The sequence below is a fragment of the Hibiscus syriacus genome, unplaced genomic scaffold (genome assembly GCF_006381635.1).
Source record: "Hibiscus syriacus cultivar Baekdansim isolate YM2019G1 unplaced genomic scaffold, ASM638163v2 tig00110577_pilon, whole genome shotgun sequence".
Lineage (NCBI taxonomy): Eukaryota > Viridiplantae > Streptophyta > Magnoliopsida > Malvales > Malvaceae > Hibiscus > Hibiscus syriacus.
In genome coordinates, this window is record NW_024062788.1 from 707,507 (window position 1) to 723,108 (window position 15,602).

Consider the following 15,602-nt stretch of genomic DNA (forward strand, 5'->3'; position numbering starts at 1 on the left):
CATTATTCGGTGGGAAGATAAAGGATCGCCTTGGTGCAGTTTATTAAGATGTCATAATTTGGTTTATCTTTTGATTCCAGCTAACATATCATAGGGCTTAAAATTGTCTTCATTTGTCCCGGTCAACACAATTGCACAAGTAAATATTATCTAAGATCTGTTCATTTTTTGTGATTTCTCCTCTTTTTTTTATCTTTTTAAAAAAATTTAAGAGTTTGATTATGTATAGATTTCGATTTCTGGGATCATTATTTTTCTAAAGAATATTAATACGAAAATTTTATTATAATAATTTAAGTTTTTTTTTAAAAATAAATTCTAAAAAAGATTAGTAGAACAAAGCATTTTATTTTACATAATAGTGATCGAATTTACATTTTAGATGCCAAAAATGAGTGAACACGGATTCAACAATTGTCAACAATGACTACTGGTGACCAACAACAAAACCAATGACAGAGGACTTTATTCAAATTCAGAGATTAAATTAATATTTTATCTAAAATTTAAAATTTAAAAATAATATTTTATATAAAATTTAAAGGTCAAACTAGTAATTTACTTTAAATTTAAGAATCAAATTAAAATTAATCATTTTTACTAACATATAATGTCATCAAACCAAAATTTGTTATTCAATAAATTATATTAACGAAAATAACTAAACCATTACTTTTTTTATAAATTCTAAATATAATCCTAATTGGGAGAAGTAAATTAGGACTCTAGGGGGGAAATAATATTTCTGGTGAATCTAAAACCATAATCTAAAAAAATACGAGGAAATAAATATAAACCTGATCAGCCGACCAAATAATATACCTGCTCAATCCATTACTTCTTTTGATTAATAAGCAAAAGTGGAAAAGAATGAAACGACCATCATAGTACTTTAGCATATAAATTATGTTTATATATATAAAAAAACTATTTTGTGCCGTGTGCTTTAACTTTCGTGGTCCGTCCAACATTGTTGCGTCTAATTTCAAATTAGCGAAGATTTTTTAATCAAAATAGCAGGCTTTTGAATGAAAATAGCCATTTTGGTGTTGCTTCTACAAAATAAAACGTAGATTTAAATTGGGAGTGGCCTTTTTTTTTCCTTCGGCGTATCAATAATCAATAAGGCATTCATAAAAGGACTAGATCTCACAAAATGGGCCTACCACAATTGAGTTTAAAATGTCCCAACAAAAATCTGCTAACCCTTCTTTTTTACTTTGCATGAAACAGGACTTTGCAAAGGAATCGATATTATTGTTGAATCAACTCAGGCAGATTTAAGCTTGGCAGATGTAGCAGCCAAATAGGAAAGGATTCTATGGCCAACAGACGCAAGGAAAACTCCCAACAAACCAAGAAGTTTCAACGTTTGGAACAGATCCAACTGCATCCATAATTATGATGCATATAAGTTACTGGTAGAATAATAAATAACTACAAAAGAAATGACAATTGACTTTGCTCAGATTGTTTAAATGTTTAATAATCAGAGGAACTAACCTTCAACCAGAAAAACACATAGAGGAACAGAACTGCTCCGATGCCGACATGGAAGAAAATGGCAAATGTGGCAGCTATGGTATCCATAGGAAAGATCTTCAAATTCACCCCCAATCGTGATAGCTAACCAAGTAACCATCAAAATGTCCAAATAATTGCATTAGCACATCATTGAAGTAACTTATATATGCACACATGCATCAACTGTAATCATACAATTCAAACTGGAAACCCTCTACCCCTTAACAGCAAGACCTAAATTGAAACACGACTTAACCTATTGAGATATCACCTAATAAGCTCCAAGGATGCTAATAAAACAAAAGGCAGAAATAAACAAAGGATCTCAATAAGACCCAAAACCTTTTTTTGATAAAATAATGCCTCATGAAAACCCCCTTCATATCCTACATGTTTATAATCATAACATGAAGGACATAGGAAGGAGGAAAAGAGTGCCTCTAACTTTTATTAATGAGAAAAATAATACACCTCCACACCTACATGACTAACTACTAACAACATAACCTTTAAACCATAACTCAGAATACATAACACACCCTAATAACTCCCTTAAAAAGAACAACCAAGGTAGAACACCTTTAACCAGTACACAAACCCAAAAATCAACCTATACCAGCTTTTGCTAATTCATCCGCGTCCCAATTTACGGCTCTCGAAATATGCCTTGTGATAATACCCTTCCTTTCCACACGAGTAGCTATATCCCTCACCAAGGATTTAAACAAAGTAGTACTAAGGTCCGGATTTTTAATCCACTTTAGAGCATTAGTAGAATCCGATTCCAAAATAATCCTCTGACTTGGAATGTAACCACCTTCCTCGATAAGAATCAACCCTCTTTTGATCGCCAAAAGCTCTACAAGTAAAGGAGGACCTCCCCCTACCTTCTCTGAAAACGACCCAAGCAACGAACCACTGCCATCCCTAATCAATCTACCTATTCCACCCTTATCCCAACCTTTGATCATTGCACCATCTACATTTACTTTTAAGAACCCTTCCGGAGGAGGACTCCATCTAGAAGCAGGAGGAGACCTCTTTTTCAGATTACCATTCAAGTCTGCTAGTTTTAAATCCCCCATCAAGGAATCGAAAGGAATATGAACATCCTTAAATGAAGTTCCAAACCAAGAAACAATTTTGAATCTTGTAAGAAGAACAACAACGCAGAATCAACCTTCCCTTGCTGAAAAATTACCTCATTCCTATATTTCCAAACCGACCACAACACAGCCCTAGGGATAAACTTCCATATGAGAGATCTCGGAACTAGCTCATCCCACGCAATTAAGAAATCCATCAACTTAGCCAGAACCACAAAGCAAACATTCCAGTACTTTAAAAATTTTGCCCACAAATCCCACACCACATCACAGTGCAGAAACAAATGTGAGACCGACTCATTGCACTTCTTGCACAATGGGCACACAGTGTCTTCAACCCCAATAACTCCTCTCTTCAGCAGTTCCTCCTTCACCGCTACTCTATGATGAGAAAGTTGCCAAACAAAGGTTTCCACTCGTGGTGGAAGTACCCCTTTCCAAACATATCTTTCCCAATTACCTTCTATTTCATCATTACCCTCTCTATCAAAATACAATTGCATGCATGATTTTGCTGTAAAACAGCCCTCACCAGTTCCCAACCAAATCCAACAATCATCCTCTACTAATGACAATGAAGAACTGTTCAAGAAGAGATAAGCTGCAGCCACTGCTCAACCTCCCAATCCACCAAATTCCTTCTTGTTTGAATATCCCAGACCCCACCCGAATCATTATACAATCTGAATTCTGCAACCTTCCCCCTTTGTTATTCGAAAGAGCAAATAACCTTGGAAACCTATCTTTCAGAGGAACCGTACCCAACCATACATCATGCCAAAACTGCATTGTTTCTCCATTTCCAACTCTAACACAACTTTTTCCTAAAACAATCCCCAAATGCATCACTTGAAAAGAAGTTATGAACAACTCCTCTCCAAATCCAAGAAGTACGTGTTGTCCATGTATTCCAGATCATCATTGAATATGGATCCATATTGTTTACACAACAGACCACTATTTTCCACCAAGAGGTTTTTTCTGCATTAAATTTCCACACCTATTTCCCCATAAGAGCCCTGTTTAATAGCAACAGATTCGGAATCCCTAAACCCTCCAACTTCTTTGGCTTACACACCAATTCCCATTTGACCCAATGGATGTTCTTTTTTCTGTCGATCCCCCCATAGAAAAGAAGCCATGATAGAATTTAATTTGTTAAGAACACTAATAGGGATCCGAAAAATATAAAGGTAATAAATAGGAAGAGAGCACAACACTGATTTGACCAAAACTGCCTTCCAGCCAATGATAAATACTTGGCCTTCCAACCAGCCAAATTGTTATAAATTTTTTGTACAACCGGTTCCCACATGGAAAAAGAATTCCTCTTGGCCCCTAACGGTAGACCTAAGTACTCCGATGAAAAAGCTCCTCTTTCACAACCTATTTCCTTGGCCCAAGAAGCTAACTCCTCCCCCACATTAATTCCGAAAATTCTGCTCTAGTCAGATTCAACTTCAGCCCCCACCAACAGTTCATAAATTAAAAGCACCCTTCTAATATTCACCAAATCATGCGTAGAAGCCTTGCTAAAAATTATTAAGTCATCCGCAAATTGCAAATGTGATAACATGAAAGAACGATCCTTAGAGCCTAATTCAAAACCCGAAAACATCCCTTTGTCCACTGCTTTCACCAACATTAAATGTAACAATTCACCTCCCAAATTGAACAACATAGGAGATAACGAACATCTCTGTCTTAATCCTCTAGTAGTGTGTATTTTCTCTGTAGGTGTGCCATTTACCAAAACCAAAATGGAAGCTGTTGAGACACACTTGTACATCCAAGAACTCCATCTAGCTCCAAACCCCATTTTACTCATTATTTTCAGCAAGATCCTCCAATCAACCGAATCATAGGCTCTCTTGAAATCCACCTTAAAAACAAGTCCCTTCAATCCTTTTTTCCTCCAACAATCAATGCCTTCATTTGCTATAAACGTGCAATCCAAAATGTGTCTCCCCGGTATAAATGCAAATTGTGATGGACTAATAACTTCATTAATACACAAGCTTAACCTTCTCGCTAGTACTTTTGAAAGAATTTTTTAGAAACCCCCAACTAGGCTAATTGGCCTAAATTCTTCTAACCCCTCCGGATTGGCCCTCTTAGGAATAAGAGAGAGGAAAGAGTGGTTGGTTTCCATGTCCTAGTCCTTACCCTCATGAAATTCCTTAAAAAACAGCAGCAGAACTTCCTTCAAACTTGACCAGAACTTCTTGAAAAAACCTAAATTCAGTTCATCAGTGCCATGCGCTTTGTTACTATCCGAATTAGCAATTACACCCCAAATTTCCTCTTCAGAAAAAGGCATCTCAAGGGTCATACTCTGCTGTTTCGAGAGTTGTAAAAATTCCAAGTCCAGCTCCTCAACTTCCAATGTATTTTCCTGATTAAACAACCCCTTGAAAAAATGCACCACCGAAGCTTTAATTAATTTTGGATCTGAAATGTCTTCATTATCTACTTTGATGGATTTGATACCATTTCTCCTTCCTCTACCTCTTGCACATTGGTGGAAAAATCTAGTGTTCTTATCCCCATCCAAACTCCACTTCAATCTTAACTTTTGTAGCCAAATCGATTCCTCTTTTTTATACAAGTCCCACAGCTCTTTCTTTGCTTCCACTAAATTCTTCATAAACACCATGGGGAGACCTTGTTGCAAATGAAGTTCCTTCTCGTGAATTTCTTTCTCCAACCTATTTATTCTCTCGGGGATCTCTAAATAACCCTTCCTAGACCATCTCTTCACTGCTTCCTGCACTCATTTTAGTACGCTAGAGATTGATTGTCTATTCTCCACTTTACAAAGCTTGTCCAGCTCTCCCTCCATCATCTTACAAAACCCATCCTCTTCCATGACATAGTTAAATAATTTGAACGGTTTCGGGCCCCAATTCCATCCCCTATTTTCCAGCAAGATGATGTTATGATCTGAAACAGACCTTTCTAGGAGTTTTTGTGTTATCATGGGGAACAATGATAAAAAACTTTGATCCACTAGGAATCGATCTAGTCTCTCATAAGTTGGTATTTCTCTATTGTTACACCATATAAATCGACCTCCAACCAAAGGCAAATCCACTAGATTAGCTTTGCTCACAAAGTCTCTGAAAGCAAATTGCACCTCCAATCTTTTCATCCTATGACATAACAACGTTGAAGTCCCCTCTGAGACAGATTGGACAGTCTACATTCTCCAAAAATAAAAGCAACTCCCCAAAGAATGCCTCCTTTTCTGAATCCACACTCGGACCGTACACATTTTTGAACCAGCAAGACCCTAGTAACTCATCAATAATACCCTTAACTGCTACAAATCTCCTATGAATGATCTCCTCTTGAACCTGACACTCTTTTTCATTCCATAAAGTAATCAGACCTCCAGCAGAACCATCAACTGCTGAAACTGCCGAAGCTGTCAACAAATTTCCTCCCATTTTCCTCACTACTGATTGATTCAACACTTCCATTTTCAATTCCTGAATGAATAAAATAAAAGGCTTTCTCTCCTCCACAGCCCTCCTAACAGCTCTAGCTTTATCCTCCTACCCAAACCCCTAATATTCCAAGACAGTAAATTCCAACTAGTCGTCAATATCCAGCTATAACCTTGAATTCCAGCACCCCTTAATTTCCCCCATGTACTTCTCTCTCCTTCACCAATGGAATTTTTTGTTCATAAAAGCTTCTTTCCCCCCTCTAAATGTAACCCCTAACAATTCACTTACGTTCCAGCACTCCAAAGCCTCTGCCCCATCCACCTCCTCATTATTATAAGCATACTCCGAACTTGTACCAATACAGCTCCTTGTTTCTAAGTCATATCAAGTAGTATTAAATAACTTGATCATAACTCCCCCCCCAAAAAAAACAACCATAAGAGAGAGGCATGCAATTGACTCATTCACATAAATTCATGAGTTATTCAAATTACACTGATCATGTCCAGAAAAAACATTGATTTAAACCCAAAATTAAAATTTTCAAACAAATTTAGGGTTAACACCTGCTTGAGTTTCTAATCAAAACCCAAGAAAATGTCAAACACTTGTAAGTTACCTTCTGCTGATTGAATGAAAATATAAAAGTAGTGCATGCAAGACTAACCCCAATCAAGAATCCAAGTAATGGTAAGCAGGTAAGACCCAGGAACGCAAGAGAAAGCTCCTTCTTAGGACGCTTTTCGGAAGCCCTGAAGATGTGTGTTATCTCTGCTTTGGGCCCATATCTTGAGTAGGGATCAACAGGTTGTGGAGGAGGGCGGGGTGCCTTCTCAGGTGGTTCTGGTACATCTAACTCAATATGCCCAATAGCTCGTAATAAAGAGTTCTCCTGAAAAAAGGGCAAAAGATATTATTATAACATAATTGTGGAATCATACAAATTGAGAGTTTTATAAAGAAAAAGCAACACTTACCATAACAACGTCACCAACAGTGAGCTCAATGTCATATCTACCTGAGAGATAGAAGAATTTCTCAACCAACCCAAGAAAATTCTACAAGACAAGCCAAGGTAAGATTATTATAAAAAAACATAAACAGAATATTTTTCATCTGAATACTATAGTGTCAAATTTTAAATAGGTGTAGCATAAGCTTAGCTGGTTGAAGAATACTCTATGATAATAATACAAGGCAACAGATGCGTTGCTTTCTCAATGAAATAAAGAAATCTCTAATTGTTATAGATACTAATAATAACTTAATCTGTCATACACCCCAAAATGATATTTAACTATGAAAGACATCGCCTTTCCTTAAAAAGACTATGAAATAAATGATACTTAACTAGAACTATTTCAAACTGTTCTCCAGAGTTTCCAACCACAAAGATGTGCTCAACCTTACTTTCATGTCTCAACTTGAGTAATGCCTGCAAACCACAAAACTAAATCATAAACTACTGAAAATAATACCATTGATTAAAAAATGAAGATGCAAACCTGATGTGGCTTAAAAGCAAGTCCATGAGGAGTTGTCAACTTAAAGGATACGCGTAGCTTTTGGAGATGGTTTGCTGATAATGATACAGCACTTTGTCCAGCTAAATCTAGCCTATAATATATGGTGCAAGACCATGAAAAAGTAACTTCAGAGATCATTTGAAAAGAAAATCAAACATACTAGAGGGTGTTTATAAAAGAGTCATCAGGTGTTATTGCATCAGTACCCAAGACAATTATCAATTATTAGTACAAAAATTCAGCAAAAGAAACAGAACATACTTTTTCTGTGTTTCTATCCTCCCAAGATCACTGTCAAGTATAGCGATTTCTGCATTTTCAATTTTGATAAGTCCTGAGACAAATATTGGTACTTTCTTTGGGCCTCCGGTGACATAAACCTTTTCATCCTCAGGTTTATGAAGCACAATCTACAAAAATTCAATTTCACATGTAAGGAAAAACAGAAGAACACAAAGCTTAAACTATAAATCTAAGAATCTGATTACAACAACAATACCTCAAAAACAAATGTGTAACTTCCAACATCTATACTTTTTGGCAAAATTTTCAAGTTATGTAGCCCAGTTCCAGCATCAAACACAAGTTCCTATATTTATAATATTTGTTAGACATTGAATCAAATTAAACAAAAGAAATGCAAAAGTATAACTGGCATACAGCAGAAATTATGTCCAACAAAATGAAAACGGCTTCATAAAACAACAAACCTGGCTTTCAACTAGAGATGCATCCTTTGAACCAGAAGTAAAAGCTCCCAAAAGCTTCACAGTAAGAGGTGGTGCATTTGAACCAAGCACAGTGTTAACTTTAACCTGTTATAACAAAACCCTACAAACTAAGATTAAATGAATTCAAATTTGGTACAAAAAGGCTTATGTATGCAAATGAATAAAGCAGTGAAACGCAAGTCAATGCACCACAAATATGCATCACGTGGAAAAAAATATTTTTTTTGATAAATGTTTTTTAGAAAGGTCCACAGTTGTCCGCATACACTACAACATATAAGGCACTCAGGATCTAAAAACTACTGTAAAATATCCAAGCAAAATAGAATGCCACTAATATTAATATCATCAATCTTTGGGTGGTAGGTTTCTGCCACTTTAGAACTTAAGCATTCATGTCAAGGATTTTAACTTTGGACAAACCTGGAGTGAGTCCTTTTTGGTCAACGAAAGCACTGTAGATGGAAGTGATAGGATCAGTGGGATGGAAACCCTGCATGGCATGTGTGAAATTTAAGATCTATTAAGCTCCAGAGCTTCAGTACAAAAATCTAAGAAAAAGGTTACCATAACACCGTCGTAAACAGCTACTGAAATTATGCATAAAAGGTCTAAAAAATATAATAGCATTATCAAATTTTATATTAAATAAATATAAATACATTAAAAGTGCCAAAGGAAGATCTTGCCTGTTGCTTTCCAGACAAGCTAAGGAATCTATTTGGTTGAATAAATCTTTGGCATCACCAGGAACTCCGATACCAAGGAAAAAGTTAGCCAATCCAAGTGTCTTGTTTCCTGGAAGCTGAAAAAAATAAACCAGAAGGATTACAACACACCCAAAAAAAAAGAGGAAAGAGAAGATGAAGAAAGAGGCTAAAAGTGCATGATGAGTGAACTTTCCCAGCAGATGTTAAGACTTCCATCACTCACCGCTGCAAATGCTGTTAGTCCTCTAACAACAGACGAGGTGGTTGCTAAGGGACCTTGATGGTCATGTCCATCAACAAGTTTATCATCAAAGTAAATAGCCTCACCATCTAACAAAAAAAAATAAAAGGATGAAAAAATTAATTGAGTAAGAAATTGGCTGAAATATTCTTTTTTTATTGATAAATGATGAATGGAAGAAAGAGAAAATTGAACCCATAAAAAATAACATAAAAGGAATTTGAAAAAAAAGGAGAAACTATACATACCATATTTCTCAATACTGTCAAAAAGCTTGCTTATATCATTATTGAGAGTACTGATCTGCCAACAATAACTCAACATGTAAAATGGAATGCACAAACTAACAATGACAGATAAACACCAAAAATAATAAAAGCAAAACATGCTCACTTGAGCAGAAACAATTCAATATCAAAGGACACCATCATATATGACTAATTGAAGTAATGAAATGAAAACATTTAAAACTTAATAGAAACACAGATTGTTTTAAGCTCACTTGATGTGTCTTGTACTCGTTTGTTATTCATGAATTTCAAACAACCCTCTTCAGCTTAATATGGTTTATGAATTTAACAGGCAGTCTAGAGAGTTTTAAGGAAGTACTCATAGCTAGGGTTGTAAATGAGTCGAGACAGATCGCGAGCTACTCGAGATCGACTCGATCAAGGCTCGATAAATGCTCGGATCGAATGGACTCGACTCGAGTTCTTAACGAGCCGAAACGAGCTACTCGATATTCGACTCGAAAAGCTCGTGAGCAGCTCGAAAAAATGTTATATTATAATTTTAGATATTTTAAAATATTATAAAAATTTTATTAAAAATACATTATTGATAATTATAAAATTTTAAAAATATATTAAAAATTCTATAATACAACTACCCACAATTTTTAATTTTTTTAATTAAGCAACCCAAGTCCAATTGTTACATTGTATATTACTAAAAGAAAAATAAAACACATTTAATTAAGCACATGTTAGATTACATCCTAAACCCTAAACCCAACCCTAAACTATAAACCCTAAACTATAAATCATAAACCCTAATCACTAAATCTAAACCCTAAACTCTAAACCCTTAATCCGATTATGTGATAGGGTATTAAAAGAAAATTAAAAGCCCATTTATTTAAGCACATGTTAGATTACACCCTAAACCCTAAACTCTAAAATCTAAACTATAAACTATAAACCATAAATCCTAAATCTCAAACCCTAAACCTTAAGCCCTAAACCCTAAACCCGATTATATGATAGGGGTTAAGTTATGCACATGAAAGTAACATACAAATTATGCAAAATGAAATTAATGAAATTAACAAGGGTTTATATGTAAATAAACTAATAAATCACACTTGGTCAAATCATCAATAGGTTCATTATCAAAACAAACGGTGATCAAAACATAAAATAAAAATAAATTAACCCAAATCATAAAAACGTAAACCTTGATTAATGACGAAATCAGAAGATTACAAATATAACAGGTCCTAAAATGCTAATACTCCATTTCTAAAACACGGGCTTGAATACCTGTCAACTGTCCACGTTTCTTTGGTTTTCTTTTTCTCTCTTCAACTCTCTATTTTGTGTATTCTCAAGCTTTCTGCAACAAACATGGGGGCTCTCGAGTCTCGATTATATTTCAAACTTTTGTATTGTCTCCGAAAGGAGGAGTAAACGCAAGCCAATGCAGGTAACTTTCTTCTTCTTCTTCTTATTTGAATAAAAAATTCAAGAAATCACCTGCAAAACTCCATTTCCTAGCTATGTCAATGATATTGTGGTTGCAAGGTGAAAAGGCCTCGATGAAGATGGAAGCAAGCCAATACAAGAGAATGGCAGAAGAAAAGATAAGCATACAGAGGAATCTCTTGCGATTTTCGAAGAGCTGATGTATCAGAAAGAAATGGAAATTTCTGCTCTTGAGTTCCAAATTGAGGCTTATAAGTACAAACTTCTAAGTTTGGGGTGTGATGAATTGGATGACATTGAGAAAAATTTTCCGGAGAATCGATTTGCAAAACGAAATGATGCAACACAAGGAGAAAGAGAGATTTATTCCACTATTAGAAGACTCAGCTCCCTGCCGTCACTTCTATCGACGGATTTCTCTAAAGTAAAGAGTACTAGCGATGGAGAAAAGCATGCAAATCCAATGCTAGAATCGAGTTCAAGCATAGATGCTAGAAATCTTGGCTCAGTAGTCCGCGATCATGGCTTTGATTCAAGGAGAAGTTCACCAATCTCAGCGGAGTTCAATTCTTACTGGGAACAGATCAGAATTCTAGAGGAGAAGGTGAAAGAGATTTCAGATTGTAAAGAAGTTAGTACAAAGAAAAAATAAAGGTAAAATCGGAGTCCCAATGTACCAGTCCAAGAGCAAAACTTCCCCCTAAATGTTAAAAACTAAAAACTTCTGAAGATCCATCAGAGAAAGTCACTCCAAGTTCTGCCAATTTTGCTAAATCTGTTCATGATGTATTTGAAGTACATTGCACATTCGAAGTTCCAGAAAGCAGTGAAAGAAAAAAACGTAATGAGCAAAAGAATAAAGGGAAGTTATATGTTGAAGAAGATAATAGGCTTAAGAAGCCAGATTTGTTCATGATTGGATCACCTCTAGATGATGATAGCGATTGGTCCGTCAAGGATGACTTTCAAAGTGTAAAGCCAGGGAAATAAGGATATAAACTAAGAGATAAGATGAATCCCGACTATGAATCGTCTGCTGAATATGATACTGAATGGATAAAGATGACTAACTTGCTAAGTTCAAACAAGGGGAAAAGATCATGTAAATTGGGTGATGAGCCGAGTGATGACTACAAATCAGCTGCTAAATATGATACCGAACAGGGTGTTGAAGAGGGTGAAGAGCACGGGGAAGAGGGCGGAGTTCTAGTCGTATATCCCACTCACAGCATGTGGCCTTATATCCCACATCTTTAAGATAGAAGCAAGTGCTCCACAAGTGATCCTATAAATTAAAGCCCAAACTCAATGGTTTAATATGCGGAGCCGCGCGGTGAGCACTTGAGCTTGAATCGAGCTCGAGTTTCGAGCTTCAGTCGAGCTCTTGAATTTTTTTTTAGTTTGAGCTTTTTCGAGTTCGAGTCGAGTTTCAATATTATTTTCGAGTTCGAGTCGAGTTTGAAAATTTTAGGCTCGCGAGTTTTCGAGTCGAGCTTAGATTTATAGTTTTCGAGTCGAGCTCGGCAATTCCGAGCTCGACTCGGCTCGTTTACACCCCTACTCATAGCTGCATAGAAAGGTAGCTCAATGCTTACTAGAAGGAAAATCCATTTTTCCTTAGAAGAGTTCACAAAGCCCTCATTGTTACCAGAGGTATAACCCACAGTCCACTTCTTTTTTACAACAAGAAAATTCAATGATAACATCCAAAATAATTGAATATCTGGGTAATAATCCTTATATTGCCTTAAAGAAACATTGATTAAGATCCACCACATCTATAAGCTAGATATCACACATGTATTAAGAGCAAAAAGTAATCAAAGCAGAAATTGCAAAACCTATATAGCTAAACCCAAGCAGTTCACTACAAAAAAAAAAAACACATGAAGTTTAACAAGAGAACATCTTATCATACATTTTGAGCTGATTAACAATTCAGATTCATAAACTGGTCAAAACTTCACCAAATCAAAGCAAGCAACATTTACTACTTACCAAAGATTGGTCAAGTTCAGAAGATGCTAACGAAACAACTCCTGCAAGCGTTTCAAGTGCAATTCCTGCAAAAATATGGCGGGCCTTGACAAATAACTATCTCACAACTGAATTGAACAATTGATAAATGAAAAAAAGGTAAACAACATTTATGAAGACATTGTCTTCAAAAAAAATGCTAAATGGTGGTTGTGCAGGACATTCGGAAAATTCTAGAGAACATTTCCCAATCGCTCCTTCATTAATCAATAAATAAAGTAGAAATTTGGAAAAGCATTATAAAATTTTTGGTACTAATAATACCACAATTTCTATGGTAATAAAAAAACGTCTAAAGCTTTACAAAAGTTGCTAATGCTACACCTAAATATATATGTATAATAATTTTGGTGTTTCGTAAAGAGTCTTTGAGTATAATAATTTTGGTATTTTGTTAAAAATATGAATATACAGTCAATGACAATCAGTGATCGGTCGATTCCGATTAACAGTCGGTCAATGTTTCTAACTAGTACCAAAATAACTAATACCAAAATATTTTGCTCTACCAACATTTGTTATCCATACAAAAATATGTACTCAGATATCTAAATTTTATGGATACACCTAAATTCATAGGTTTACCAAAATACGTATAGACCAAAAGTTTTGATGTTTTTCCAAAATATGTAAACGAGACCCATAACTTTTATGGCTTTTACCAAAAAATGTACTTATCTAACGGAATTTAAAACAGTTTACCAAGATATTCATCCGAATACCCATATTTTTATGTCACACAAAAATGTTTAATGGATTACCAGAAAATGTTAGCCGAGGCACCAAAATTGTTAACTCTACACCAATTTTTTGGTCGCTCGAGATTTTGTTATTACAACGACACATGGCTGAGAAAAACATGGACCAAATTATCTAATGATATGTGCCTAGAAATTGTAGCATCATCTTACAAGGGATGGCATTAATTGAAAAAGATGGAGCATTTGGGAAGGGCTCCTTAAAGAACACACAATAGAAAACCCCAGGACGTTGTCTCGAAAAAAAATTAGAATCTAAAAAAATCTTTACCAGCAGCAAATGCACTGGACTCGGGATTATTTGAACTATAGCGCCACCTACCATCACTCTGGCTGAAAGCCTGAAAACAATTTGTAACATGAAATCAACCATTTAATAAAAACATGTCGTTGTAAAATCAGGTTATAGAAGTGGGCTGAAGTGAAAAAGCTAATATAAAAATAAGATTAGAAGTTAGAGGCAGTTCAAGAATGAGTCCTCCACAAACAAAATCTCTCCGTACCATCAACTAGTCCACAAACTAAATATAATAATAACAACAAACCTTGACCGAGTCAAAAATTCCATCAGCATTAACAAGATGAACGTCAGGTTTGGAACTCTGATCCAGCAACTGACAAACAATGTATTAGAATGTAAGGGGGGAAATAGAAACAACTAAAAAGCTAGAAGCTGGATAAATAAGGTCCCTTGACTGAAATAGTAAACAAAGCAAATTTAGTGCATGCATATATCCGCTAGAAAACACATAAGATCTATTAAATTACATGCATCGGGATAAACAGTATCATGTACTCATTTATTACCTTGATAAGCACCAAACCTCCTACTGAGTAGTGGAATTCAAGCAATGAACTTGCGCTATTGACAGCAGCATTAAGTCTTGTTATAATGCCCTTTTGCAAAGGAATAAAAACAAATTTAAGAGCCAGGATTAAAAACGAGTTCAAATATCTTCAATAATAAGTTAGTGCCAAATTGGCAAAGTATATTAAATACCTGAAAAGCTTTATCTTTTATCTTGCATTTCGCTATGCTATTTGCTTTTAAAGCGTAGAAAAGATCCTTTGGGGTTGATGATGATGACCCAACAGCTACCGAAATTAAACGGCAAGCTGTGGCGGTTACATTAGGCTTCTTTTTAATTCCAAGAACGTCAAATGTTCTTAGTGCTTCGTATGTCTCTTCTAAACTGGTGAGATCAATTACATCAAAAAAGATAGGCCTTCCTCAAACCTAATTCTCAAATATCTCTATTTATTTCCAATAAAAAAATAACTAGACTATTAAATTCCTCATCACTGAAAATGGGGAAAAATTAAACATAACTAAGTTTGAGTTTCAAAGTTATTTCTTCCCCATAATCTCCTAATTTCATTTCTTAACCAAAAAACAGTAAATGGAGAAATGTGGTTAAAAAATAAACAGGAGTTTAAGAAAACCTCTTGAATGATCCACGGTCGGGACTGAAGAGCTCAAGAGCGGCAGATCGATGAGAATCGGAGATCGGCTGAAAAAACGAAGCGGCTTCACAGATTGATAGAAAGTGTAATAGAACCATAAATCCAACTAGACTTCTGGACATTTCCTGCATTTAAAATCCAAAATTCACTCCGTCAACAGCCTCAAAAATTGAGATTCATCGACGCAAAGATTAAAACTGTTTAATAGGATCTGAAAATTAGAAATAATTTAGTATGGCAACCCCGGGTTTTCAGATCAAGAAAAACGGAAAACCTACGGAATGTGAATTCGTCGGCATTGTATTTTCCGTTTGAAGTCTTCACAGTCTTCGCTGTGTGCAAAGTGATCG

The 15,602-nt window shown here is 35.4% G+C and overlaps 1 protein-coding gene across 2 annotated transcripts; it reads right to left on the bottom strand.

Annotated features, from left to right (window-relative positions):
* Positions 1–1,126: 1,126 nt before the first annotated feature.
* Positions 1,127–15,602, bottom strand: LOC120133103 (dolichyl-diphosphooligosaccharide--protein glycosyltransferase subunit 2-like). 2 transcript variants are annotated; one of them, XM_039149752.1, is made up of 20 exons: positions 15,531–15,602; positions 15,232–15,377; positions 14,789–14,981; positions 14,596–14,685; positions 14,334–14,402; positions 14,060–14,129; positions 12,992–13,056; positions 9,539–9,593; positions 9,273–9,379; positions 9,029–9,144; positions 8,763–8,832; positions 8,319–8,423; positions 8,108–8,197; positions 7,870–8,018; positions 7,588–7,699; positions 7,434–7,517; positions 7,060–7,140; positions 6,750–6,974; positions 1,504–1,626; positions 1,127–1,387 (listed from the first exon to the last, which is right to left on the bottom strand). In XM_039149752.1, exons 1-20 carry the CDS (start codon positions 15,549–15,551, stop codon positions 1,271–1,273), a joined length of 2,088 nt encoding a protein of 695 aa, XP_039005683.1. In that variant the 5' UTR covers positions 15,552–15,602; the 3' UTR covers positions 1,127–1,270. The 2 variants fall into 2 exon arrangements, with proteins under 2 accessions (XP_039005683.1, XP_039005684.1); XM_039149753.1 differs by having other exon boundaries at positions 15,527–15,586.